Here is a 26510-nt window from a genome sequence, read left to right as displayed (position 1 = left end):
TCTGGTACACCTTTGAGCCCTGCCCTAGAGTAGTGCACCAATTGTATCTAGTGACTGCCTGGTCACATGATCTTCCCCACAGAATTTTGCATCTTCGGTCCTCTTCTGCTGCACTGACAGCTAGTGAACCCCCGAGCCAAATCTTAGCGGATCAATCATAGGAGGCCAAATCAATCAGCACATATTAAAGGGGATTTTTTATTAACGATTTATTAACGGCAGCTCGGCCTGCTGCTTTAATCTCTAAAGGGTTTTCTTCTGCCAAAATTCCCCAAATTAAGTCAATGGGGATTTTTGGCTAAAGACAACGCAATCGGCCACTTCAGCTAATATAGAATAAGCCTCTAAATATCTATTTTGGTATGTGGTAAGGTGAAGCAGTGCGGATGTTTGAGCATTACGTTGACACATGCAAGTAAATAAACATTTTGTGCATAAGGTTGTCTTTTGGCAAGCCTTTCACCCAACTTCATAACCTAATTTCTCAGTCTCTTAAAAAAATGTATTACATATTATCAAATGTTTCACAGAAGTTGCCCATATTCACAGCGCTCTCCTTGTCACATTCTCCCAATCAAAGTAATGTATCAATTACAAACGTTAAATTATAAACAGATAAATTAATTTGAGAAGCATGTGATGTTATTTTACGTTTATTTATTTTGCCATCATACAAAATTATATATATAGAAGCTATGCATTATAAATAGAAGCACATTTCATATATAAAAGAATTTAAACACATACTGATTGGAAAACAGCCTACGAAATAAGACTTACATATGGAACAATACATTACAACTGTGTGACGTTTGGCAAGTCATTTATACATTGCTGTTCTGAACCATCAACTTTTCTTCGCTGCAATTTAGATATCATAAAACTCAAAATCTAGTTGTCAAGTTATTTTATTATCCTCTGTACTGTTTTAAGGTCCTGATCAATATGCTGTGATGCCGTCTTCCACATGCTGAGACCCAAGTGAAACATAATACTATGTAAACGTCTTACCTAGGAAACATTGAAATAATGCAATCCGTACCATTCTTATGTTGTGTTCTTTTAAGAAACACAATAGGATACGTTGCTTGGGTCATTTTGAAATTATATGCCTAATTTTACTCCATACATTTTTAAAATGCAAAAATGAGAGCAATGTATGATAAAATTTCCATCAGTCCCTGACCTTTCATTATAATTATAATAATAATAAGTGTCTCTTTACAAGTCTCATATTGCAAGAATACCATAACTAGGCATGCTTAGAAAGCCTTCCAGCACTGCAACCTATGAAAGCGAAATTCAGGAGTGTGAAGCTCTCTGATACTTCCTAGTTTATTTGGACTCCAGGAATATTTATGAAAATTAAATGAGTAATACATATTAATATACACGTGTCATGGAAACAGTGAAAAAGTGTAAAAAAAAAAAATCAAATTAATTTGTTTTTACTTATTTAAAAAAATCTCCTTCTGTGTTTGAAGCAAAATTAGGTCCAACTGGCTTTGTCTCCATGTTTTGAAGGTTTAGCATTTCTAGTACTTAAGGCACATTAAACACTGAATATATATATATATATATATATATATATATATATATATATATATATATTCAGTGTATATATATATATATCTCAGAATAGATTGGCAACAAAATTGAGAAACACTCATTACCCATAGTGACTAATGATGAGTACTGTAGATGCAGATACAAATGCAAACTGCTTATCTTTCCTGAGCAAAGTTGTTAAAAACATACACAAATGACTCAATGAAGGGCTGTAAACATTATTAACAGGTCTCAGGTGTGTCCTTTCCCACCAACAGCTTGCTTCTTATATTTGACAAATGTGAAACCAGGCACAATAAAACTTATTAAATATATACATATAAATATATTTGGTCATCGTGTAATTTCTTTTACAAAGACATTTTTCAGACATGACATTTCTGATACATGTATGGCACATATAAGTTATTAAAACATCAACAGTTACATTACCAATAATGCATTGGTAAAAACTTTAAAAATATATCATGTAAAAAAAAAAGATTTACATTTTTTAATTTGGCCATTTTGATTGTTACAGAGAGGTTTTTGTGCCCACATATGCAGAAGTGTCACCTTTATGCCTATACAAGATAACATGGCATGACACAATGCATGCATCTCTATTTTGTAATCAAAACTAACAATATATTTTTTAACCTATTAAAACATTGTTATTGCTAACAAATGAAATTCAGATGTAGTGAATTACTTTGGTCCGTCAAATATCTCAACATACCCATGTATACCTCGGAATATCACAAAGGTCCCCAGGATTCAATGGTAAAGTTGCTACAGAATAATGTAGTATACCCCAAAATACCACGAGAGAGAGTACAAAGAAGCATGCTACATCGGTACAAAAATGAAGCACTTTCTTATACAGTAGATAGCTATTGGGGAGATGTTCAACTAGCATGTTCAACTATCACTTTTATGGATTCACAGTAATGTTAACCGGTCAATGATATTTCAAACATACTGATCCTTAAACTTCAAATGAGAAAAGCATTTTTTGTACATAGAGAATATCAGTATAAATTAATGTTTAAAGTACATCTTTCAAATCAGAAACCCTATACAGTATGAACAGTAAATAAATGTACAATACATGAGACATGTGGCTTGATTGTCAATTATAACAACACACAATTTGAAATGAGAGATGTAGAAGGAAAGTTGTGCTATATATCATCTTCTGACTCTTGCTCCCTCTCAGATGATTTCAATAATTCAATTTCCATCGGTTGAGGACCCTTTAACTTCGACTGAACCACCCTGAGAAAGTAAACAATTTATCAATTATAAGAGTTAAAAAGGAAGCTCCCGCTGCTTACAGTGCTTTTAGACCAGGGGTTGGTAACCTGCGGCTTTCAGCACCAACATCCGTCCGCAGGTTGCCGCTCCCTAGCTGCTTTCTTTCCCTCAAAGGATTGCCAGTAGCTGCGGGGTTGGGAGGGTGGCCAGCGCTGGTCGGGCCTCTTGCTGCCTATGGGCATCTCCCCAGCTGCTGGCCTCCTGCATTGTGCCTCTCTGATGCCGGCGCGCACCAGATGTACGCGCCACAATTTTCCGGTGTGCTGATGTCACATAGCAGCCCGGCGTGGGACAATGCAGGAGGCATGGTCAGTCAACAAGAGGCCTGCCAGAACCGGCCGCTCCCCGCAGCTACCGGCAACCCTCTGAGTGAGAGAGGCAGCAGCTGGGGACCGGCAACCTGTGTACGGAGGAAAGAGGAAGCCCGAAATAAGTGTCTGTCTGTCTATATATATGAAAACACAAGGACAGATCCCAAAAGGAGCACTCAAGCATGTAGCAAAATGATTATACATTTACTGATGTAGCCACTAGTATTAGAACATTTACCTGGGAAATTCTGGGGCAGTCTCACGTAAATGCCTCAACATTTCTGTGAGATTCTTAATGGCCCATCGGATTAACACAGCGGGGGGTCCCTCAAACTGAATGGGACTCCAGGGACCCCTGCTGTTTTAATCCGATGGGCCATTAAGAATCTCAAAAAAATGTTGAGACAATGTTGAGGCATTTACAGTGAGACTGCCCCAGAATTTCCCAGGCAAGAGTTCTAATACTGGTGGCTGCATCTGTATTCATTAAAACATCATAAAAAAAAACATACAATTAAAACAATAACTCTGCACTGTATCAAACACTAAAGGTAATGGGCAATAAAAGACCTATCCCCCTGATGATAGGGAGTAATAAAGAATTGGGTCCCTGTAGGAACAATGTCTAAATTAAATAATCAGTGTAAGGCACAATGTGCCCCTCACCAACTGGACCGGCCGGTCTGAAAATGCCTAAATACTAGGACTAGGATAACCTGATTATGGAAGGTTGACTCACTAAAATGTTAGTGCATGACCAGACAAAACAGACATGACATAAAGATATACTGTATTGTATGAGCTGCATGCTAGATGGTAAAAGCACTGATATACAAGAGAAATCTCAAAAAGTAGCAGCATCAAAAAGCACAGAAAGACACAGTCGAAAGTTTTGCTTGTGGCTGTATATACTTGGCAGACATCAGCATACTGTGGTCAGTGCCCAGTGGGGCTGTCCTCTTTGTCATTGTCCTCCCTCTGCACTGCCTCACCTCTTGGATTCTGACCGGGTCGTCGTGGGAGATTGCCTAACGGGACTCTTTACTGCAGCATGCTGCACTGACAACAGTATGCTGAATACAACTGGATTACAACTGGACTCTTGATAGAAGCTGGGGAAGAAGTACAACAAAACCTTCCAAAACTCTTTATATGCTGTTTGAAGAACAGACATTCCAGAGCAATGGAGTAATACAATTTCCACAAGAAAGAAGACAAAAAAAAAAGACCTCAAGACGTTGGGTTATGTAACAAGACAAAAGTGATGTTCTGGTTAAAATAATCTAGACAGTGTGCATCAAAAGAAAATGTTCCATTAAAAGTAATAGGGTTTATTTCATTGACACCTATGGTGAAACTTTTATGACCCAAAGTAGCTCTACTTTTGCCTTGGTAAATATACCCATATGTTTAGGTGTGCACTTTACATTTAAATTACTCAGCAAAGGTGAAGATTTTCCCTAAAAACTATGCAAAGTCTTTGCCTAGCATACTTAATTTCTAAAATTAAGTGAATGGGTTGTAAGGTGCTATAGAAAATGACACTGCTTAGTACATTTAGCCCTGTATTTCCAGTGAAAGTGTTTATTTTTATTAAAACCAAACAAAAGCAAAAATAATATTGCATACAGATTAGGGTTCTTTTTCTGCTAATGTTATACCAGTTAAGAACAGATATAGAATGGGCTGTCGAAACCGTGTTTAGAGCCACTGAGCAAGCAGTGCACATATGTTTGATGCTGGATGTAAAACAATAATATAATACAAGATACTTACCATGTGACAATAGCATAATTCATTGCAATTATGAGGAGTGCAAATGCATAATGCCAACAGTAGCACATTGTGATAAACATCATGTTACTGTGATCCATTTGGTTCCACTCCGGGCCTCCATTAGGGGGGTATAGTACAAAGCCAATCTGTAATATAATTTTTGAAGGGTAGGAAAGTAAATCGTGTAATTTACCATCATTGTATTTTGCAAATTTGACAATAATTAAAGTGCTGGATCGTATCATACATTATGGTGTGTGTGTGCAAATATAGATACAATTATGACAACATACCTAAAAAATAACATGAACATCTCAAGGAATCTTGCCTGGCAACATATTTTGCAAATAAAGTCAATTCAGTAGGTAAATATTTAAAGTGTATTCATTTCAGGAGTAGAGATTCTATGTGACTTGGTCTTACAGACGTAGCAGATGTTATTTCACCCTTTATTGTGAAAGAACTAATTATATAATGCATTAAATAACGAGTGTTATCCCATTAACCATTGGTTTCAATAGTGCTACTGTTACATAACGCGCCAGGTTGATGAAACCATCACGTTAACAGGAGTGGTAACATCAGCTATATCTGTACACCGAGTTGCACATAATAAAAATTATTTATTGTGGTTTTTTGAAAGTCAGAAGGGCTCAATTCATGTTTCCATTCAGTTCCAAAATTCCCTTACAAATGACACACACACATATGAAAAATATATATATATACAGCTGAACCCCATTATAACGCGGTCCTTGGAGTCCACAGAATGAGACCGCGTTATAACCGGGATCGCATTAAAATTGCACAGGCATCTAGATCTCTCTCCTCAGTTCATAGGACTGTGTCCATGTGCTCTCCTCGCTCTCATGCGCAGCTTATTTTTTTTTCTTTTTAAACATTCAATTCAATGCTTTATTGACTAACGGACACATACACACACCTACACCATGTGGGAATTGAACATTAATACATTTGAGATAATACACATGCAGGGATCGAACTCAGGACCTTCTATATACTGGTACCAACGCTTTACCACTACACCTTAGGCTTTGCCATGACAACGTGATGCTAAAATAACAAAAGGATAGGCACACCAAAAATATGCAAAAAAAAAGTGTATTTTATTGGCTCAACATTTCGGCTACCCTCTGGAGCCTTTATCAGGAGCTCTTGATAAAGACTCCAATGGGTAGCCAAAACGTTAGGCGTGGTGCATCTGGGCCAAAATGTTTTTACACAAGTGGAAATTAAGCTGTAACAATACATTTTCTTTTTAATGTGCAATTCTTTCTACCACAGGAGGGCATCAGTGCTCCGAAACATGAAATATACAATATCAAACACATGCCATATGTTTGAGTTTTTTCTTGTTCTTTCAACGCTCCTACAATCTGCTAGCACTGACTCTCTAAACTGGGTTAATGCTAGATTCACCAGGGCTTTTGGTGTAAATAGTGTGCTCAAATTGCATACCTCTGCTTTCAATATTTTCGTGCAACTCAAAAAAGCCTATGGGGCCTATGCAGAGAGCAGCGCTATTTCGAAATTCGCCATTTTTTGGAGAAAATCGCGCAGAAAGCAGCAGAAAATGGCGAGTTCCGAAAAACGCGCCAATTTTTCTTTTCTATTTGTAAAACTCGCCTCGCGGCTGGCGAGAACCTCAATCTCGCCAGTTTTAAAAATATCCGTATGCAGAGAGGCGCGAACGGCATCTAGCGGCTGTTCGCGCCAATAAAATGGCGCGATTGTCTCCTTTTTGCCTCGCCAGAAAAAACTGGCAAGAAGCTGCCGCTCGCGGCCATTGCAAAGGGAAAAAAAAGGCGCGAATTTGTTTTTACACGTTTCTGAAGCGCGCATCTCGCCAATTTAAACTCGCCACACGCATCCATGTTAAACATAGCAGAATTCGCACTTTTCTGCATATGGAGAATAAAACTCTCCAAAAAAGCTACTTTTTAATAAATTCGCCAATTTTAAAATTCGCTGCTCTCTGCATAGGCCCCTATATATTTTATAAACTGTAAGGATAGTGACAACATGCGAGAACAGAATATTACATTTGTACATCAGTAAATAATTATTTATTTTAAGCCAGTACGTTGCAGCAAGTATTGTGACAAAAACACTTTATTTTGAGCAAGCAAATTGTGCCAACAACTCTCATTTCACCAAAAGGGTTGTCCAGTTTTGAACCGGATTGTCCAGTAATTCGACATTAGAGGTAATACAGGATTTGTATGTGTCTGGTATTACCTCTCTGGTCATAGTGACCTGATTGGCTTGGGGAGCCGTGGATTTCCCCCAGCAGGGCTGTTTTCTAAGGGGCTGGGCAGCTTCCTCCATCCTGATTGGAAACATTACCCATCAGCAGGGTGTCAGGAGCCTTGGGGGGGGGGGGGGGGCAACGAGAGGAGGAACCCTCATGGAGCAGAGAGAGGTGTGTGTGTGTCTGTTTGGTGTGTGTGTGTGTGTGTGTGTGTGTGTGTGTGTGTGTGTGTGTGTGTGTGTGTGTGTGTGTGTGTGTGTGTGTGTGTGTGTGTCTGTTTGGTGTGTGTGTGTGTGTGTGTGTGTGTGTGCGTGCGTGCGTGCGTGCGTGTGTGTGTGTGTGTGTGTGTTTGGTGTGTGTGTTTGGTGTGTGTGTTTGGTGTGTGTGTGTGTTTGGTGTGTGTGTTTGGTGTGTGTGTTTGGTGTGTGTGTTTGGTGTGTGTGTGCGTGCGTGCGTGCGTGCGTGTGTGTGTGTGTGTGTGTGTGTGTGTGTTTATGTGTGTGTTGTGCCCAGTATTTTTTTGGAAACCACCTGGCATCCCTATTCACCAGAGAAATGTTATTGTAGTGAGAAAGGGAAAACATATGCGTCATATCCAATTCCAAAATGATTTGCACTTTTCTGTACATCTACACTTACAGATAGAACTTTTTCGTGATCCTTTAGTAAGTAAAAATAAAAAGGCTGTGTGAATTTAATAGTCAGATTGCGATTTCTCTAAAAGTCAGTAAAAAGCTAGCTTGTTATACCTATGCTAAATCGATTCATTTTTTTGTCACATTATCTTATGATTTCTAACATCTGATACAAGTCAATCTGTATAATAACAGAGAATCAACTTACAAGATTAAAATGAACAATAGGATGGATTTAAAAGATACAGTACTTACATTTAATGATGGTGTAGCAACAATTGCTTATACACCAGCCCATTGCACTATAGCAGGGGAGCGCAAACTTGCTGCTGCTGCGCCCCCCTGTCACCCTTCCTCACCCCCCCCCCACCTCCCTACCTTAGAGCTGCGTCAAATGACTCTGCGGGTTCATGTGATGTCATGTCATGTGACCCGTGGTGTCATTTGACAAGTGTGAGGTCACGTCACATGACCCCGCGGTTTACGATTTGACGCTGCGTTGCCATGGCGACGCGCCACAGAGCGTCTGAATCTTGTTAAGTATAGAGTTGCAGAGGCCTCACGCGATCCCCCAGCATTTAATTTAAATGCCTGGGGGAAGAGCGTGGGGCCTCTGCAACCGCCCGCGCCCCCCCAGAAAAATCTCCCTCCCCCCCAGTTTGCGCACCCTGGACAGTGATAGAAGAAAGCATAGGAAATAAAAAGACAGAGAAAAGATAGAAAAACGTTGAGCAAAAGGAGATTACTGTAGGTGACATGGCTCAAGGTCAGAAAGAAAGCGATGAGTAGAATGTATCTAGTCAGTCAAATGTAGAGCCATCCTACAGTATGTACAGCAGCAATTCTGGAGCACAACAGATGCAAAGATAATACAAATTATCTTTAACTGTGCATGCAATGTCTTGTATATAATGTATACCCTGCTCATTATGTAACTGTATTTGTAAACATGTATTATCTGTCTTAACTCTGTGCCCAGGACATACTTGAAAACGAGAGGTAACTCTCAATGTATTACTTCCTGGTAAAATATTTTATAAATAAATACATAAGAGCATCATTTTCATTTTGCTCCTCTTAGTGTCAATGTATCAAAGACAAATGTGTGTCGCATGAGATTTGAGGAACATTAATAGAAGAAGCGAGGGACGAGTTACATGATGCACAGATTATAATGAGGTGCGCCAAATTCTGTGCCAGGGCGTTCATTTTTGCCTGGCAAACCTCGACCACAGACAAAGTCAGTGGGGTTACATGTAGCTTGAGGCAGCGAACAGTGCAAGTGCATCAAAAAAACTTTCATCTGCCTTGATATAGAAAGCTCAGAAACACTGAGTATTATTGTCAGAAATTCAAACTCAGAAAAACGTTTGTTTCAATTCAAAAAGTCAGAGGCAAATTTTCAAGCTAAAGTAGCTTTAGCTCGTTTTTTGGGGTGTTTTTTATGTATTCATTTTTTTTTACTAAATTTGAAGCAGGGAGTCTACGGAGATGAACCGCATTGATTTCAGCTCTGGGGAACCCTTGCTTCCTGAGATACATACCTCAGAAAAAGCTGTCGGTAGCAGCCCCAGCTACTGTGGGAGCAGGAAATATCTATTAAAAAGGTGCCGTGGGTCAATAGGCATCCACAATATCATCCCTAGCAGCTTCCTATTGGCCTGCGTGTCGCGGGACCTTTAAACAGGTATCCATCACCTTCCAATGTAAGTATCTCGGGGAGCAGGAGACCCCCTGCTTCCCACCGACGAGGGGGAGATATATTTATTTTGATAAAAAGGCAATGTTCCTTTAGGATGTAGTCACTTCATCAGGGGGACTGGCACTCTGGCAGCCCCATGACGTAGTGACTATATAATGCCCAGGGAAGGTTTTTTTTAAGCTCAGATCGCAGCCTGTGTTCGCATGGAGCACAGGGTGCGATATCACCAGTAAAGAAACAGAGGAGAATCTCTACAAAATGGCTGCCGACATCAATGACCGCTATTGAAAGCGGTCGCGTGACCGCACAGTGCCGAAGGGACCGTGGCACTCGGACATCATGACCTCTCAGAGGGTTAAGGTCAAGGTTCTGACTAAATTCGACATTTACATGTTACTTCTGGTCAACAATCAGTGCCAAGGATGGGGGTTTACATTAAGTAACTATGCCCATATAAAATATAATATGCAGAAGCCCAGAGTGCAGCTCCAAACTTACCTGCCAAAACCAGCTGCCTTGTAGTATACACAGACTGGACCGAAAGAGTTCAAGGATGATGTTACCCCGGAAAAAGACTTCCAGAAATATGCATAAAGCTCCACCAAAGACAGCAAACAAGAGGAGGATGTGTACGTGGACATCTAGCATTGCCCTGCCATGAACATGATAAAAAAACAAAAACCCTAAAATAAGAGAGGATTGTCAGTATACATATATAAGGAAAAAATGTTTATTTAGAATTAATAAACAGAAAATATTAAAACAATGTTATTCATTAGTATTATTATGTCCTTGAATCTCTATCTGACTCTCTTCTCTGCATTAGCTTTATTTGCCAATTAAACATAATATATATATATATATATATATATATATATATATATATATATATATATATATATATATATATACAGTGGTCGACAAATCACCAAAAAATCTACTCGCCGAACAAAAAAATCTACTCGCCACCAGTACCACACGTGTGCTGCTTGGGCCACTAGGAGCTCGCCACGATGTTAAATCCACTCGCCCGGGGCGTGCAAATGTATAGGTTTGTCGAACACTGTATATATATATATATATATATATATATATATATATATATATATATCAGGCTGTGGGATTCAGGGATCTAGTAGGGATTTCAACTGTTAATTTTTACATTTTACATTTGCTTTACATGTGCAACTTATCCCAAGGTCAATAACTTTATTTTTATATTTTATTAAATATCTGAGCTGCTCCTAATACGGTTAAGATCGTTTTATATGTATTGGGGGGGGGGGGGGAGGGTATCTTTTTATATGTATTGTGGGGTAGGTCACATCTTTTACCATTGTGTTCAGTATTTTTGGACAAGCCACCTGGCAACCCTAGCAGCAGCTCCGAAGGAGCTGTGTGGGGCTATCGAAATGGCAGCATTTATGTATCCCGCGGGCCAATAAGAAGCCTCTGGACATTTTATATATGTGAGTGTACATTGGCTGCTATTGTGTCAATAAATGTTTATGCCGATCTGAAATACGCTCTATTTATCCCCTTGATCATTCGGGGGAGCTGTGAGGCAGTGCACAGTGGGACAGTGAGAAAATCTTGAAGTGTTCCAGTGCTTTGGAACAGTTAGAATTTCCTCACAGAACTTTCTATTGGCCTGTAAGTAGTACTTTTCATATATCTCTTATTCAATCCCCCACCCCACTCTGACAGGTCATTATGTGACCGAGATGTGATTTTATTTACCAAGTGTGTTATTTGCCGTTGATTTGTCCCTTTGCTCCCCCCTTTTTTCTGTTTTTACTATCATTCTTTGATTGACGCGGTCTTAATAAAGAAATATATAGAAAATAATTTTCCTTGCAGCAGGTAAATTATGTTTTTCCTTTAATATCAATAGACGAGTGTGTAAAATTACAGATCTGTGATAGAAAACCATGAGGTATGGCACTGGAATATGTACTATTCTGGAAGCATATGTTCAAATTGGAAAGCCTTCTTGACACTAGAAAAACATTCCTAGTGTGCAAGCATAACAACGAAGAAAAAAAAGTATTGTACCTTCAACAAAGACAGCAATTGAGAGCATCAACCTATCCAGGGCCAGTGGGACAATGTTAGTGGTATGAGTGACAATATCCACCAGTCCTGAGATGCCATAGAATAGATACATAGTGGAATGCTGCCAGTTCATTAAATGGTCCCACCGTTGCTCCTCATAATTGTACAACTTCAGGTGAGGTCCGTCAGGTACGAATTGTTCTGCTATCATCCCTGAAAAATAGAAAAAAACATGTAAATGTTCGCCACTTTAACTAGCTTTAGTGAATCCAGTACTATACGTCGTCATGCGCAGAATATTACATATTGTTACATATTCTATTCTGTGCATCAGTACATATAGACCCAGATTCACTAATGTACTCTAAATTAGTGATAACACTCTGTACTGTATGTCTGTATTATGCTAAAAAAAATAACGTGGCATATTAATTCTGATTTAACGTCGTATTCACTAAGAATTATATAGGCATCATTATCATACGTTAATAAACTCATTTCCATATCGCTCTTTGGCATTAATCGAGAACCGCAATAGTCACTACTGCAAATTTCTAACTAGCACAAATAATCCGCATGCAAATATAATACATGGCTACCATAGGGTAATGTAATACTCATCATTACATTATTCATGGCAAACAATTATTGGATCCCTTTTCATGATGTGATTCCAATGCATAACAAATAAGGGTAGAGGATGGAATGGGTGCTCCAAAGTCAGTGGGATTTCCAATATGTATGTCCATTATCATTAATCAGGACTGGTGGACAGAATAAATGGCAGAGTGGGTAAACATGAAAATTGTGATATGTGAGTCACCAACACATACGTCTCCTGAAGGTGACAGACTATTGTGCCCTAGGGAACTCTAGTGACACCTCATTGGAGACAACACCATGCTAATAATGGTACTCAGCCATAGCAATCACAAATAATTAATGAATAAATCTTACCCACTCCATCTGTCTTTCATAGTCCTGCATGGTCCATCCAAATGGCGTGCAAAAGAAAAAAAGAGCAAAACAGTGCACTGCCAGGTAACCAGGTGATGTAAAAGTATAAAGTCTATTTATTCAGCAACACCCAAAAAACATACAAGCTTTGTCTCACCCCTTGGGGTAAGTTTTTTGAGTGTTGCTGAATAAATAGACTTTATACTTTTACACCACCTGGCTCCCTGGCAGTGCACTGTTTTGCTCTTTTTTTCCAATGCATAACAAAGAATATTTCCAGGCACCAAAAATGCACCAAAAGGTTAAAAAATAAAAACATTGGAAATCTATTAATATGCATAATGAGATGAGAACTAGAAATAGATGTCTGTCAGCTGATCCCAAGCTACAGCATACATGTTACATTGTTGGGTTTGTATATCGGGGTACAATATCAGGGAGGTACATACAGTAATGTAGTGGGATGCATCAAATTCTGGGTCTGTTCCTTGTATTACAGGTTTCAGAAGTGAAGTGACATACAGCTTTTGGCTTTTGCACTCCAGCATGTGTCAAAGAACAATGTGCAGATTAGTAAACAAAACCTTTACTGTAAATGTATCTCTTTGTCTTTCAAAACCTACAACAACAAAAAAAAACAATACAACGTGTACTTACCAATTAGAGCAAATGCAGCTTTTACTCCACCTTCAATGACTTCCAACCGCTGAAATCCTGTTTTTGACCCAAGGTAACAAGCCTTCTTATTCTTTTTGCATGCATACTTCAGTGGGTATTTCACTGACCACCAGAGACCAAAAAGAAGGAAAAAGCTTCCCGGAAGCGCATGACCTTTAAAATTGGCCATAATTGTTTATAGCTGAACAAACCTGTAAAGTATATATATATATATTAACGAGGTTAAGAAGATACATTTTACTTTAATGGTCATTAAAAACTTATTTGATATCTAGGAGTATCTTGTTTTATATCAGGTGTTCTCAAACTGTGGTCCTTGAAGACTTCAGTGGTGGTCGCTGCAGGATCTTCAAAATGTACTCCAAGCAGTTCTCTCCTTCAGTTTTAGGCTACGCATATAGTGCCGGCGACAGTGACGCGACAGTCAGGCGACGGTCGCTGGAAAATCAAATAGAGATACTTCCAGCGATCGCGACCAATCCGTCGCTCTGTTGCTCCGTCTCGTCGCGCTTACTATAAGCGCACGCGATGGCAGCAATGCATTTGTTTTGCCGCAACGTCGCAGCACTATAAGCGCAGCCTTACAAAACTAAAAAGGGGGTGGTGTGTGTGTGTGTGTGTGTGTGTGTGTGTGTGTGTGTGTGTGTGTGTGTGTGTGTGTGTGTGTGTGTGTGTGTGTGTGTGTGTGTGTGTGTGTGTGTGTGTGTGTGTGTGTGTGTGTGTGTGTGAAAGCAGTGCATACCACATAGCATAAATCTTTGTAGGCAATTATTATCACAGTAAAGATTTCTAGTTTTTATCTATATCTATCTATATTTATATCTATATATCTATAGCTATATATATATATATATATATATATATATATATATATACACACACACATACATAAATGAAAACCTCAACCGTATAGCATGCAGCAACAACAAAAAATACCACTTGTGAGCACATTCTGTCTTAGAGAGGTCTGCAATCCTGCCTTTCACCATTATCACCTACCATCCAGTGCTTCCACTTCCACTGCAGCAATGGATTCTGGGAAACGACATGCAAATGAGCACACCGTGTCACCTTTTATCTAAAATCCATTTTTACATGGAACCCTTATAAACTAATGCTTGCTGTTAACACAGCTTTTAAGCACAGCATGGGAATCAGATTCAAAGCCAGATAAACCACTCACAGACATGTTTCGACCTTAATGGGTCTCATCAGTGTATTGTATTGTATGTCTTTATTTATATAGCAGACTGATGGTGCAGTATTGTAAAATTCAGTGGAGTAAATGGCAAAGTTTTATGTTCAGAATACTCACAAACGTGAGAGGTAAGTGGGCATGTAAAGGTATCTTTGACCCGTGGAATGAAGCCAGGTATTCAAATAGGCACCACGCTTACGATCAGGTACACTTTTACCATGGGCCCTTAGGAATAAATGGAACCGGACATAGTGCAGACTGTACACAAGAGTTTATAAAAGCAAGTAAAATCCAATCAACTCACATGGTAATGGAAATAAACAAGCGTATAGATCACAGTATGGATCTCTGCAGACCGGATGAGTGGTGTCTCGACTGTTCCTCTGTTCTGGTATGCGTGTCACGGATGCGTCTCACCGAGGACCGGAAGTGACGTCATCCGCTTCCAGAGGTTCCGGTTCCGTCTTAGGGCATCACTCTACGCGTTTCACCTTGTTGGTTTCTTCAGGAGTGATATTGCATGGTGGGTAAGCAGTATAAATACTCTAACCTCTACTCTCATAGGTGGGGAGTAAATTGGATAATCGAAACACTTAAATATAATTGAGATTGCCAAACGTTGCTAATATAATACAGACGGTAATTAAACAAATGTGAAAAATGAAAGGAGGATACCTGGCGCTTAAAGAGTCACTGTGTCCTTATGAAACAGTCTGATCTTTAAAGAGTGTCTCAAAGTCCAAAACTTGAAGTGGATGGCTGTAGTTTTTCTTCACTGCTGCTGTTCTTCAATACACCTGAAATTGATAAAAGGGTACACCATTGCGCAGTACTACTGATGTTTGATCTTAACCCCTTATTGCCAACTTCCCCAGTGTGGACTGAATACACTTACAGGAGTGTTTCTTTCAGGATACAGTGGAGACAATCTGTGCTTTATTCCCTTTCCGTTCTTTATACACCACGAATCCCCTGGGTGCTTCCTTTGTCTCTTGGGATTTCGTGATTCCCAGAATCACCCGAACTCCACGAGCCCCCAGACAAGGATTTGAACAATAGCAAAGAAGGGGGTCACAAATTTATTAAAAAAACGGCTTCAACAAACCTAAAAATGGCTGATTAGCCTGCACTAAAAACAAGTGGATGGTTACTCACATGTACTCACATGAATACATGCGTATCAAAACTTCTAATAACTTCTAAAACTTCTAATAACTTCTAATAACTTTTTAATAAATTTGTGACCCCCTTCTTTGCTATTGTTCAAATCCTTGTCTGGGGGCTCGTGGAGTTCGGGTGATTCTGGGAATCACGAAATCCCAAGAGACAAAGGAAGCACCCAGGGGATTCGTGGTGTATAAAGAACGGAAAGGGAATAAAGCACAGATTGTCTCCACTGTATCCTGAAAGAAACACTCCTGTAAGTGTATTCAGTCCACACTGGGGAAGTTGGCAATAAGGGGTTAACATCAAACATCAGTAGTACTGCGCAATGGTGTACCCTTTTATCAATTTCAGGTGTATTGAAGAACAGCAGCAGTGAAGAAAAACTACAGCCATCCACTTCAAGTTTTGGACTTTGAGACACTCTTTAAAGATCAGACTGTTTCATAAGGACACAGTGACTCTTTAAGCGCCAGGTATCCTCCTTTCATTTTTCACAGTCCTTTATGCAAATTGAGATATTTGCTTTGTGGGAAACCTATGGCAGCTTTGACCTCTTGTTAATCACATTTGGTATTTGTTTTTCACGTGTATTTCACACATATCTAGATTTAGCGCTTGAGTTAGGGTTTCACACTTTTTTAATTCATTTGGTAATTAAACAAATGCTATAAAAATTTTAATAGACATATCAATATATAAAAACTAATTAAGAACATAAGTATACAATTAAAAATGACATTAAATGGCCATGACTAAAAATTACATAGGCTATAATCGGAGTTAAATCTATTGCATCTGACATATGCAAAGACCCAAAAAACCTATGTATAAAATACAAAATAGCAATTAAAAGGGTTATATGACTGTCACTAAAACTAATATTATATATACACGACGCGAATCTAGTAGAAGGAACAAAGCAGAGAAACATGATTAATTGACAAATCAGAAACCATAGTAATCATCATTATAAAAATGGTTTGAGGTCAAAATCTAAATTTAAACCTGAAGGTGCTAATGTATTTAACTCAAACTCAGGTTTAAATTTAGATTTTGACCTCAAACCATTTTTATGCATATGTCAGATGCAATAGATTTAACTCCCATTATAGCCTATGTAATTTTTATTTTTAGTCATGGCCATTTAATGCCATTTTTAATTGTATACTTATGTTCTTAATTAGTTTTTATATATTGATATGTCTATTAAAATTTTTATAGCATTTGTTTAATTACCGTCTGTATTATATTAGCAACGTTTGGCAATCTCAATTATATTTAAGTGTTTCGATTATCCAATTTACTCCCCACCTATGAGAGTAGAGGTTAGAGTATTTATACTGCTTACCCACCATGCAATATCACTCCTGAAGAAACCAACAAGGTGAAACGCGTAGAGTGATGCCCTAAGACGAAACCGGAACCTCTGGAAGCGGATGACGTCACTTCCGGTCCTCGGTGAGACGCATCCGTGACACGCATACCAGAACAGAGGAACAGTCGAGACACCACTCATCCGGTCTGCAGAGATCCATACTGTGATCTATACGCTTGTTTATTTCCATTACCATGTGAGTTGATTGGATTTTACTTGCTTTTATAAACTCTTGTGTACAGTCTGCACTATGTCCGGTTCCATTTATTCCTAAGGGCCCATGGTAAAAGTGTACCTGATCGTAAGCGTGGTGCCTATTTGAATACCTGGCTTCATTCCACGAGTCAAAGATACCTTTACATGCCCACTTACCTCTCACGTTTGTGAGTATTCTGAACATAAAACTTTGCCATTTACTCCACTGAATTTTACAATACTGCACCATCAGTCTGTTGTTTTTGTATTCCACATGTTTTGCGCTTCCTGATGATTTCTACCCTTCACTTGTTCACGAGGATTGAGAGAGCAGTCCTGCACCAGGTCACAGCGGCATATATCACATGTGTTTGTATAAGTATCACTATTAATTATCTTATCTTTTACACTGCACTGTGGGTTTATTTGATGTTTATTTGAACCTAATACACTGAGCGCCACTTTTTGATAAGTTTTTGTATACACTTTATTTATATAGCGCCATTAATGTACATAGCGCTTCACAGTAGTAATACATGTGGTAATCAAATAAATAACAGAGCATGGGAATAAGTGCTTTAGTCATAAAAGTAACATTAAGGAAGAGGAGTCCCTGCCCCGAGGAGCTTACAGTCTAATTTGCAGGTAGGGTGAACGTACAGAGACAGTAGGAGGGAGTTTTGGTAAGTGCGTCTGGAGGGGGCCAAGCTTTATGTATCATGTGTTCAGAATATCCACAGTGCTATTCATATGCTTCTTTAAGCAAGTGTGTCTTAAGGTGGGTCTTAAAGGTGGATAGAGAGGGTGCTAGTCGGGTACTGAGGGGAAGGGCATTCCAGAGGTGTGGGGCAGTCAGTGAAAAGGGTCTAAGGCGGGAGAGGGCTTTAGATACAAAGGGGGTAGAAAGAAGACATCCTTGAGAAGAACGCAAGAGTCTGGATAGTGCATAACAAGAAATTAGGGCTGAGATGTAAGGAGGGGCAGAAGAGTGTAAAGCTTTAAAAGTGAGGAGAAGAATGGAGGGTGAGATGCGGGATTTGATCGGAAGCCAGGAGAGGGATTTCATGAGGGGAGATGATGAGACAGATCTAGGAAAGAGTAGAGTGATTCTGGCAGCAGCGTTTAGGATAGATTGTAGGGGAGACAGGTGAGAGGCAGGAAGGTCGGACAGCAGGAGGTTACAGTAATCAAGACGGGAGGGAATGAGGGCCCGAGTCAGAGTTTTAGCAGTCGAGCAACAGAGGAAAGGGCGTATCTTTGTTATATTGCAGAGCAAAAAGCGACAGGTTTTAGAAATGTTTTGAATGTGAGGGGCGAATGTGAGAGAGGAGTCGAGTGTGACCCCTAGGCAGCGTGCTTGGGCTACTGGGTGAATGATCATAGTTCCAACAGTAATGTGGAAGGAGGTAGTAGGGCCAGGTTTGGGAGGAAGTATGAGGAGCTCTGTTTTAGCCATGTTGAGTTTAAGGCGGCGGAGGGCCATCCAGGATGATGTAGCAGAGAGACATTCAGAAACGTTGGTTTGTACAGCAGGTGTAAGGTCGGGTGTTGAAAAGTATATTTGTGTGTCGTCAGCCTAGAGGTGATAATTAAACCCAAAAGATGTTATTAGGTCACCTAGAGAGAGTGTGTACAGAGAAAAGAGAAGAGGTTCCAGGACAGAGCCCTGGGGTACCCCCACAGAGAGATCAATAGAGGAGGAGGAGGAGGTGTTAGCAGAAGAGACACTGAAAGTACGATGGGAGAGGTAGGATGAGATCCAGGATAGAGCTTTGTTCCGAATACAAAGAGTATGGAGAATGTGAAGGAGAAGAGGGTGGTCCACGGTGTCAAATGCTGCAGAGAGGTCGAGTAATATGAGCAGAGTGTAATGACCTCTGTCTTTGGCAGCATGGAGGTCATCAGTTATTTTAGTGAGGGCTTTTTCCGTGGAGTGAGCAGTGTGGAAGCCAGATTGTAGAGGGTCTAGGAGGGAATAGGAGTTGAGAAAATGGAGCAAGCGAGAGAATACAAGACGTTCAAGGAGTTTAGAGGCAAAAGGCAGGAGGGAGACAGGTCGATAGTTAGAAAGACAGGTAGGGTCAAGCTTGCTGTTTTTGAGTAATGGTATGACTGTTGCATGTTTGAAGGAGGATGGAAAGGTTCCAGAGCAGAGGGAGGAGTTAAAAAATGTGTGTGAGCGTAAGGATTATAGTAGGAGCAAGAGGTTTTAGGAGATGGGAGGGAATGGGGTCAAGAGGGCAAGTGGTAGAGGGAGAAGAGGCGGTCAACAGCGACACATCCTCCTCTGAGACAGTGGAAAAAGAGTCAAGAAAGGCAGGAGGAGAGTTGGGAAGAGGTGTAGGATGGGAGGAAGAAACAGAGGGGATGTTCTGACGTATGGATTCCACCTTTTCCTTAAAATAGTCAGCAAAGTCCTGAGCGGAGATGGAGGAAGGAGAGGCAGCTGAGGGTGGTTTGAGTAGAGTATCAAAGACAGAGAACAGTCGGTGTGGGTTAGACTTGTGCATGTTGATTAGTGATGAAAAGTAGGCTTGTTTAGCTTGCGAGAGGGCAGAGTTGAAACAGGATAGCATAAATTTGTAGTGAAGGAAGTCTGCGAGAGTATGAGATTTCCCCAGAGGCGTTCAGAGGAACGAGTGGAGGAATGCAGCATGCGCGTGTGGGAATTTAGCCAGGGTCTAGGGTTAGAAGGGCGAGGGCGGCAGAGAGAAAGCGGGGCATGTAGATCAAGAGTGGAGGACAAGGCAGAGTTGTAGTTCCTGACCAGGTTGTCAGGGTCTGTAGCAGAGCTGAGAGAGGAGAGGGAGGAGCGTAAAGTGGACTCAAAGTCAGGTAAGTGAATAGAGCGCAGGTTTCTGCAGAACCGGGGGGTAGATGGAGGTGGAGCAGGGGAGAAGCGAGATAGAGAGAATGAGATGAGGTGATGGTCAGAGACAGGAAAAGGGGAAATGGAGAAATCGGAGAGAGAGAAGTTTTTAGTGAAAACCAGGTCTAAGTAGTGGCCATCCTTGTGGGTGCTGGCTGCAGTCCACTGTTGAAGGCCAAAAGAAGAGGTTAGAGAAAGAAAGCGGGAAGCCCAAGGGAGAGAGGGGTTATCAATGTGGCAATTGAAGTCCCCAAGGAGAAGAACAGGGGAGTCTGAGGAGAGAAAGAAAGAGAGCCAGGATTCAAAGTGAGAGAGAAAGGCAGAAGGGGGATGAGTAGAGGTAGGTGGGCGATAGATGACCACCACATGGACAGGGAGAGGAGAGAAGAGCTGGACAGTGTGAGCCTCAAAGGAGGGAAAAGCAAGAGATGGAGAAATAGGAAGGGTTCGGTAACGGCAGAGAGAGGAGAGCAGGAGCCCCACGTCTCCACCCCTGCCATCAGGGCGCGGAGTGTGGGAGAAGGAAAGGCCACCATAGGAGAGGGCAGCTTCCAGAGCAGAGTCAGACTGAGTGAGCCAGGTCTCCGTTATAGCAAATAGGAGCAGAGAGTAAGAGAGAAAAAAGTCATGCACAGAGAGGAACTTGTTAGAAAGGGAGCGAGCATTCCAAAGGGCACAGGAGAAAGGGAGAGAGGAGGGAGAGTGGCAGGGGATGGGTATGAGGTTGGAGGGGTTGACACCAGAAGGAGTAGAGGTTGCAATTGGCAGGCGAGGACGAGCACATATAGGAATAAGGCAGGGACCAGGATTGGGAGAGATATCCCCAGAAGCAAGGAGGAGAAGCATGGATAGAAAGAGAATGTGTGAGGATGATTTGTAGGGATGTGCTTTATTGCTGGGGATATAGCTGTGTGGTGTCAGAAGGCGCAGGTAAGAAAGGAGTTCATGTGAACAGAGAAGTGGTGAAGGAAGGAGAGATGGAGATATATGAACAGAGTTAGAGACATAATGAGGCTGGTAAAAAGAAGTGCATAATTTGAGAAGAAGTGAAGTCACAGCAAATATAAATTTAAAGGCAGCATCACAGCAGTAATGATGCAGTCTGGTATTGATGATATCCTCCTTTCCAGCGTAGTTCAAATGCAGGAATCAGGGCCAGATGGGGGTGTCCACTTCCTCACTTCTTTAGAACTTCCTTTTAAACTTCAGTTGTTCAATAGTCCTGCCACTTATAATGGGCCACTTGGACATGGGCTGCAGGCAGCATTAGGCTGTTCTATCTGGGTTTATATGGGCCTAAAAAAGTCACCTGACAGTTTGGTTGTGTCTGCTTAATTAGCACATCTGAGGCACATTCAAACAGATGGTTTTCTACACAGGGTGTTCCCTGCCTAGGTGGCAACACTTAATTCAATTAAGAGTTGAAGCAGACAGGATTCAGATATGGGAAATTACCTAAGATTGTTTCAGTTGCATACACTAACATACACACAGCAAAGAGTTGAAGCAGACAGGATTCAGATATGGGATTGTGAGGACTCGGGGGTCATGTCGGTCCCAGCGTGACCTCCCCTCACCTTTGTCCGCTCCCGCGGCTGTGTGGCCCCGTCCTCGCCGCTCCAGCCCGGCCTCCGTGGTGGGGGGGCTTCCCCGTCCTCCCTGTCGGGCTGCCGCTGCCCCGCGCGGGGCTTGTGCTCGGGTGCCTGCCGTTGCTCCTGCGCACGCATCCCCTGCTGTTACGGAGCGCATACCAGCACCAGCTAATTTACTCACTGCTCTTGCAGTGAAGCCACACACCCCACCCACACGCTGGTTACTAGTTAACCCTAAACCTTACCCCCTGGCAGTCTATTATGGAGACCAATCCTGGACTGCTCCTAGGGCTCCTCCAGGCCTGCCTCCGTTACCCATTGGTCAGCCACAGTATTTAATGCCTGTTCTGCCTCTCTCACACCGCTCGACATAGTTTCTGCTACAGACGTCTATTCAGGCTCTCCCTTTGTCTTCGTGCATTCAGGTTGCGACCCGGCTTGGCGGACGTGCTTATCTGGTTCTGGATCCCGGCTCCCTCTGGTAAGTTGATGTTGCAGAGGCCTCACGCGATCCACCAGCATTTCATTTAAACGCTTTGGGGGGAAAGCGTGGGGCGTCTGCAACTGCGGTGCCCCCCCAGAAAAATCTCCCATCCCCCATTTTGCGCTCCCCTGCTCTGACGGATACTCACATTGTGCTACAAAGGCTATCCACATGAATAATACCCATTTCCGAGCACTCACACATACTGTACAGGATTTTTATGATACATACTAATCACTTTTAATTAGTAGTTTGTTACCAAACCTATGAAAAGTGTGAAGCAAATAATTTGGGAAACAGTCCTGGCCTATTTCAGTGGAAGACAGCAAGACTTCAAATATGTGATATGTGCTTGGAGGAGGGGGTGTTTTCAAGATTTTGCATCAATACCCATCCCTAAGGCCTTGGCCATGTTTAGCGCTTGCTGGCGGAAGCGTGCTGACGCGCGCTCCCGCTCAGCACTGAGCCCCTACAGCCGCAATTAGAGCGGCTTTAGTAGGGGCTCACCAGTGCTTCCGCGCGCTTGCAGAAGCGCAGGTCTTAGGGGAATTTTAAATTCCCCCACTTGCCGGCGCGACAGGTCACGTGAGCGGTTCGCCCCCTGACGGCTGCTGACAGCGCGTGCGGTAAGCAACCGCAAGGCCAGGGAAAGCACCCGCTTTCCCTGCGCCTCAGCGCGCCTCAGCACGCCAGCAGGGAGCATGGCCGAGGCCTAACAGTGGAAACATATTGGACAGTTTACTGCTCAATGTTTAGAAAAGAGATACTGTAGTATACAAACCTGGGAGTGCCAAGAGCCTCATAGCAACAGCCATGGGACCTATAATCTCAGTCTAAAGTCCAATATAAGGAATTCAATTGAAAAAGGTGAGTGTGCATGAGGAGAGATAACAGCATGAAATTAATGACTGCTAACATGAACTTCCCGAATGAGTTATCTGTAATTATGTTGGTTAGAACACATTTACGTGAAATTATGACAAAACTCATTTGAAGCTCACGCACGAAGAAAAATGAAAAGATTAAAATAAATTAACCAAGATACATACGGCAGTCAGAAGAGTATAGAAGAGTATATTTATTTACAGCCTTTTATCTGTGTATTTAAATTTAATTTTTTTTAAAGAACGGCTTTTCAGACAAAGATCAAAGACATCCCATTGGCTATGCAGCCAATGTGGAATATGAATCAGCACAGAGAAAATGAGAACACTTCACAATGTGCGAGGCTAAAAACAATAGGAATGACCGTGTGGATAGCCCAGGTGATATCTGTGTACTGTAAATCTGGCATGCAACACGCGCAGATTTCAAGAAAGAGAGGAAATCATTTCAAGATTTTTTTTTTTTCTCTTTGATAAAAAATTTTAACACTTGTGGGCTGAAGGAGCATCTCGCTGCGCAAGGGCGCTGACTCTGAATACAATGACGCTGTGTTTGGAGCAGGGGAGTTTGGGTCAAATCCTGCTGTCAGCTCCTTGACTCAAATGCAGGTCTTCCCCAATAAAATGCTGTTATACTTAAAACAAACATTGTAATGTTTTGGTTTCATTGCAAACAAAGAAGGTTTTCCTTTCAGAGAAGTTAATAAAAAAATATGAAAGGAGGAGAGGGGCTTTGCCTGTGCAAACTCCTGTTTAAAACATAGTGACATCACACTACGGGCAATCAAACCCTCCCATGTCTCAACATCTTGATTGAGAAGTTCCTAAAAAAATTGGTATAATTCATATATAGTTTGAAAAATAGGGGGGAGATTATAATTTGTATATTTGAAGTTATTTTTTTTTAAATGTTAATAAAAAAAGAAGTAGTTAAGTGCTCACAGTACTGATTGTGAAGTGGGAGTCCTCGGTTTAAGATCCCATGCCAGATACTTATGTCATTCACTAAGATGAAGGTACTGTGTGCAAACAAGGACACTGTACTGGCATTAACATTTTTATTTAAAAATATACCAAATGATCTTCATACATATCTCTAAGCTTTAAACATGTCATATGTTAAAGCTACTAGGCTTATAGCCTAAAAGTATTATGCACAACATGTGTGCACATTTTTATACTGATCTAATTAACATTACAATCTGCTATAATCAACAAATTTTTCATTGACACATCCTTTTAAAACGTCCATTTATGCTTGTTGCAGATGTATTACTGCGACATACGTTTCTCAGTGTGTTGTACCCCGATTAGCTCCTTAGCTGTATGTACAGTATAGTGTATTCTGTGCTATTTGTTTGTCTTTCAAGCTAAATTTACAAAGTTAAGGTATCATTAAATATGAAACAAATGTTACATATCGGACACAATAAGGTTATGGTGTGTTAAAAAAAAAAGTGATAAAACACTTTCCTTTACAAGGTACAGCAAATAAATAAATAAACCCATCAGTGCATTTTAACACATGTTAATAATATAATGAATTGAACACGCATGGATTTTACTTTTTTTGCAAGTATAACCGCACTTTTAAACATCAAGCTGGTATTTATCACAGCCAAAAGAAAATATGGGAGCCACTGATTGGTGTGGGAAATGCTGGTCTGAAATCCAGAGAATGATCATGGAATGACTTTGCCAGCTAGAATGAAAATAGAATTAACCTTATGCAGTACTGAGTCTATATGATGAATGGAACATACCTGTGTCAGTCCTGGAGAAATGTAGATTTGTTGTAAGCTGTGAAACAGTTCAGGAGGCCAGCATGTGAGTTCTTCATAGGTGGAATTATGTGTTCAGAGTTTCAAAAACCTCACCAGTCTCTTCTTCAAGTTCTGTACTCTTTTAGCAGACAGTGTGAGAGACCTGTGAGGTTTCAAAAGCATTCTTAGTAAATATGGTACTTTATATGTTATTGATGCAACTACTACTATACTTAGCTTATTATTCGCTATGAAATCACAGCCCTGTACTGTATATGCACTCAAACTATCTAAATAAAGTGAAGGGTAATAAAAACAGAAAAATAATGTCTATTTTTGTAAATGTGGGCTAAGATTGAAAAAATTACTACTGAGTGTGATTTTTTTTTAAATAAATGTACACAAATGGATCCAAGAACAAAAATCCTTATTATAGCAATATGTATTTTCCTTTGTTACATCGGCATACATGTATCAAATAATAAAGTCTCTGTTTATAGCAGCATGTTTCTTAAACTTGTTCTACTAAATGCAAATGGCTTATTTTGAGGGTCGTCTATGCAAGTCTCCTAGCTACAAACCGGGTGCACAACTGGGTCAAAAAACAACACAGACTTAAACATTCCCTTCTTCATTTAGACTCATGTACCTATCAGCCAGAGGGGGCTAGTAGTGGAGTTATGGGACTATTTCATTATTTTTTTTAATAAATCTGGTGCTGGATTTTAAAGACCCATATCGCAGAAACACTTATTAGCAACCAAAGAAAGATATTCCAGAAAGTACCACAATATATGTGAGTAGCACTATACTGTAGGGTGTGACTGCCCCTTGTACAGAGACTGCTCCGCTGCATCATGTACGTGACAATCCTCACTGCTCTGACCCATCCCCTGCCACTGACCCATCCCCTGCCAAAGAACCATGCACCGCACGCACACACCTTTCAGCAGCTAGCAGGATCTATATGGTCACAGACAGCAGGATCTCTGAGAGGGAACATAATTCATTTAAAAATTAAAAATAAAGTATCAACAGCACAAAAAATACAATTACAGAATTAAAAGGAGCATATATCTGTATATACTGTATGCATATGTATTATTTATATGAAGTTGTATACATGTTTAAAACAAGATGAACATGACATGATTTTACACCAAATAAATGCAGTCTTTACTCAATATCGTTTATTTGTTTTCCTCTTGAAATGACTGAAACATTGGAAAATAAACATTTTGCTCCGCTATTTATTTGCATATAGACTAGTCAGTGTCCTCCGTGTGTATAAAAGTATGACGTTTGATTGCCGCTGCATGATGTACCAGTATAGATGAGGGATATAGGGCTGTTCTGCACTTACATTGTTCTGAGAGCAGTTCCAGTAGCACAGGATGAGCAATCTGTGCTGTAACAGTGTATCACTCCTCACCACGTCATCTTCTCTCTGTCCAGGGGTGCATGTAAAAACCTTCAATCTAATCATAAGATCGATGGGAAGGCACTGTTGGTGTTTCCCTGGAGGCAGAGAGGATACAGTATAACTACTGCATGTATTGCTTCTAACCGTACTGTAAAGCAACAGGCATTGCAATTCTCATTGGCTTTGAGACCCTAGGCTGGGACTAAATTGCGCCCTGTGATTGGCCTTTCCTGCTGTCTATCACACAGCCTGTATATTCCACGTGGACGGTCAGTGTCCCCCCACCCTCCCACTGTTAGAGTTTGGGTA

The 26510-nt window shown here is 40.8% G+C and overlaps 1 protein-coding gene across 2 annotated transcripts; it reads right to left on the bottom strand.

The window, feature by feature from the left end:
• Nucleotides 1–208: 208 nt before the first annotated feature.
• TMEM45A (transmembrane protein 45A) lies at nucleotides 209–26363 on the bottom strand. Of its 2 annotated transcripts, XM_075594087.1 has the most exons (8): nucleotides 26142–26363; nucleotides 25722–25767; nucleotides 24779–24941; nucleotides 13231–13442; nucleotides 11617–11829; nucleotides 10060–10244; nucleotides 4953–5098; nucleotides 209–2826 (listed from the first exon to the last, which is right to left on the bottom strand). In XM_075594087.1, the coding sequence occupies exons 4-8, from the start codon at nucleotides 13418–13420 to the stop codon at nucleotides 2733–2735; spliced, it is 828 nt and encodes a 275-aa protein (XP_075450202.1). In that variant the 5' UTR covers nucleotides 13421–13442; nucleotides 24779–24941; nucleotides 25722–25767; nucleotides 26142–26363; the 3' UTR covers nucleotides 209–2732. The 2 variants fall into 2 exon arrangements, with proteins under 2 accessions (XP_075450202.1, XP_075450203.1); XM_075594088.1 differs by lacking the exons at nucleotides 25722–25767; nucleotides 26142–26363 and adding an exon at nucleotides 25428–25570.
• Between the last annotated feature and the right edge of the window lie 147 nt (nucleotides 26364–26510).

This window comes from Ascaphus truei, chromosome 3 (assembly GCF_040206685.1).
Source record: "Ascaphus truei isolate aAscTru1 chromosome 3, aAscTru1.hap1, whole genome shotgun sequence".
Classification (NCBI taxonomy): domain Eukaryota; kingdom Metazoa; phylum Chordata; class Amphibia; order Anura; family Ascaphidae; genus Ascaphus; species Ascaphus truei.
The sequence above is the reverse complement of the archived record's forward strand: the minus strand, read 5'-3'. Positions and strand labels throughout refer to the sequence as shown.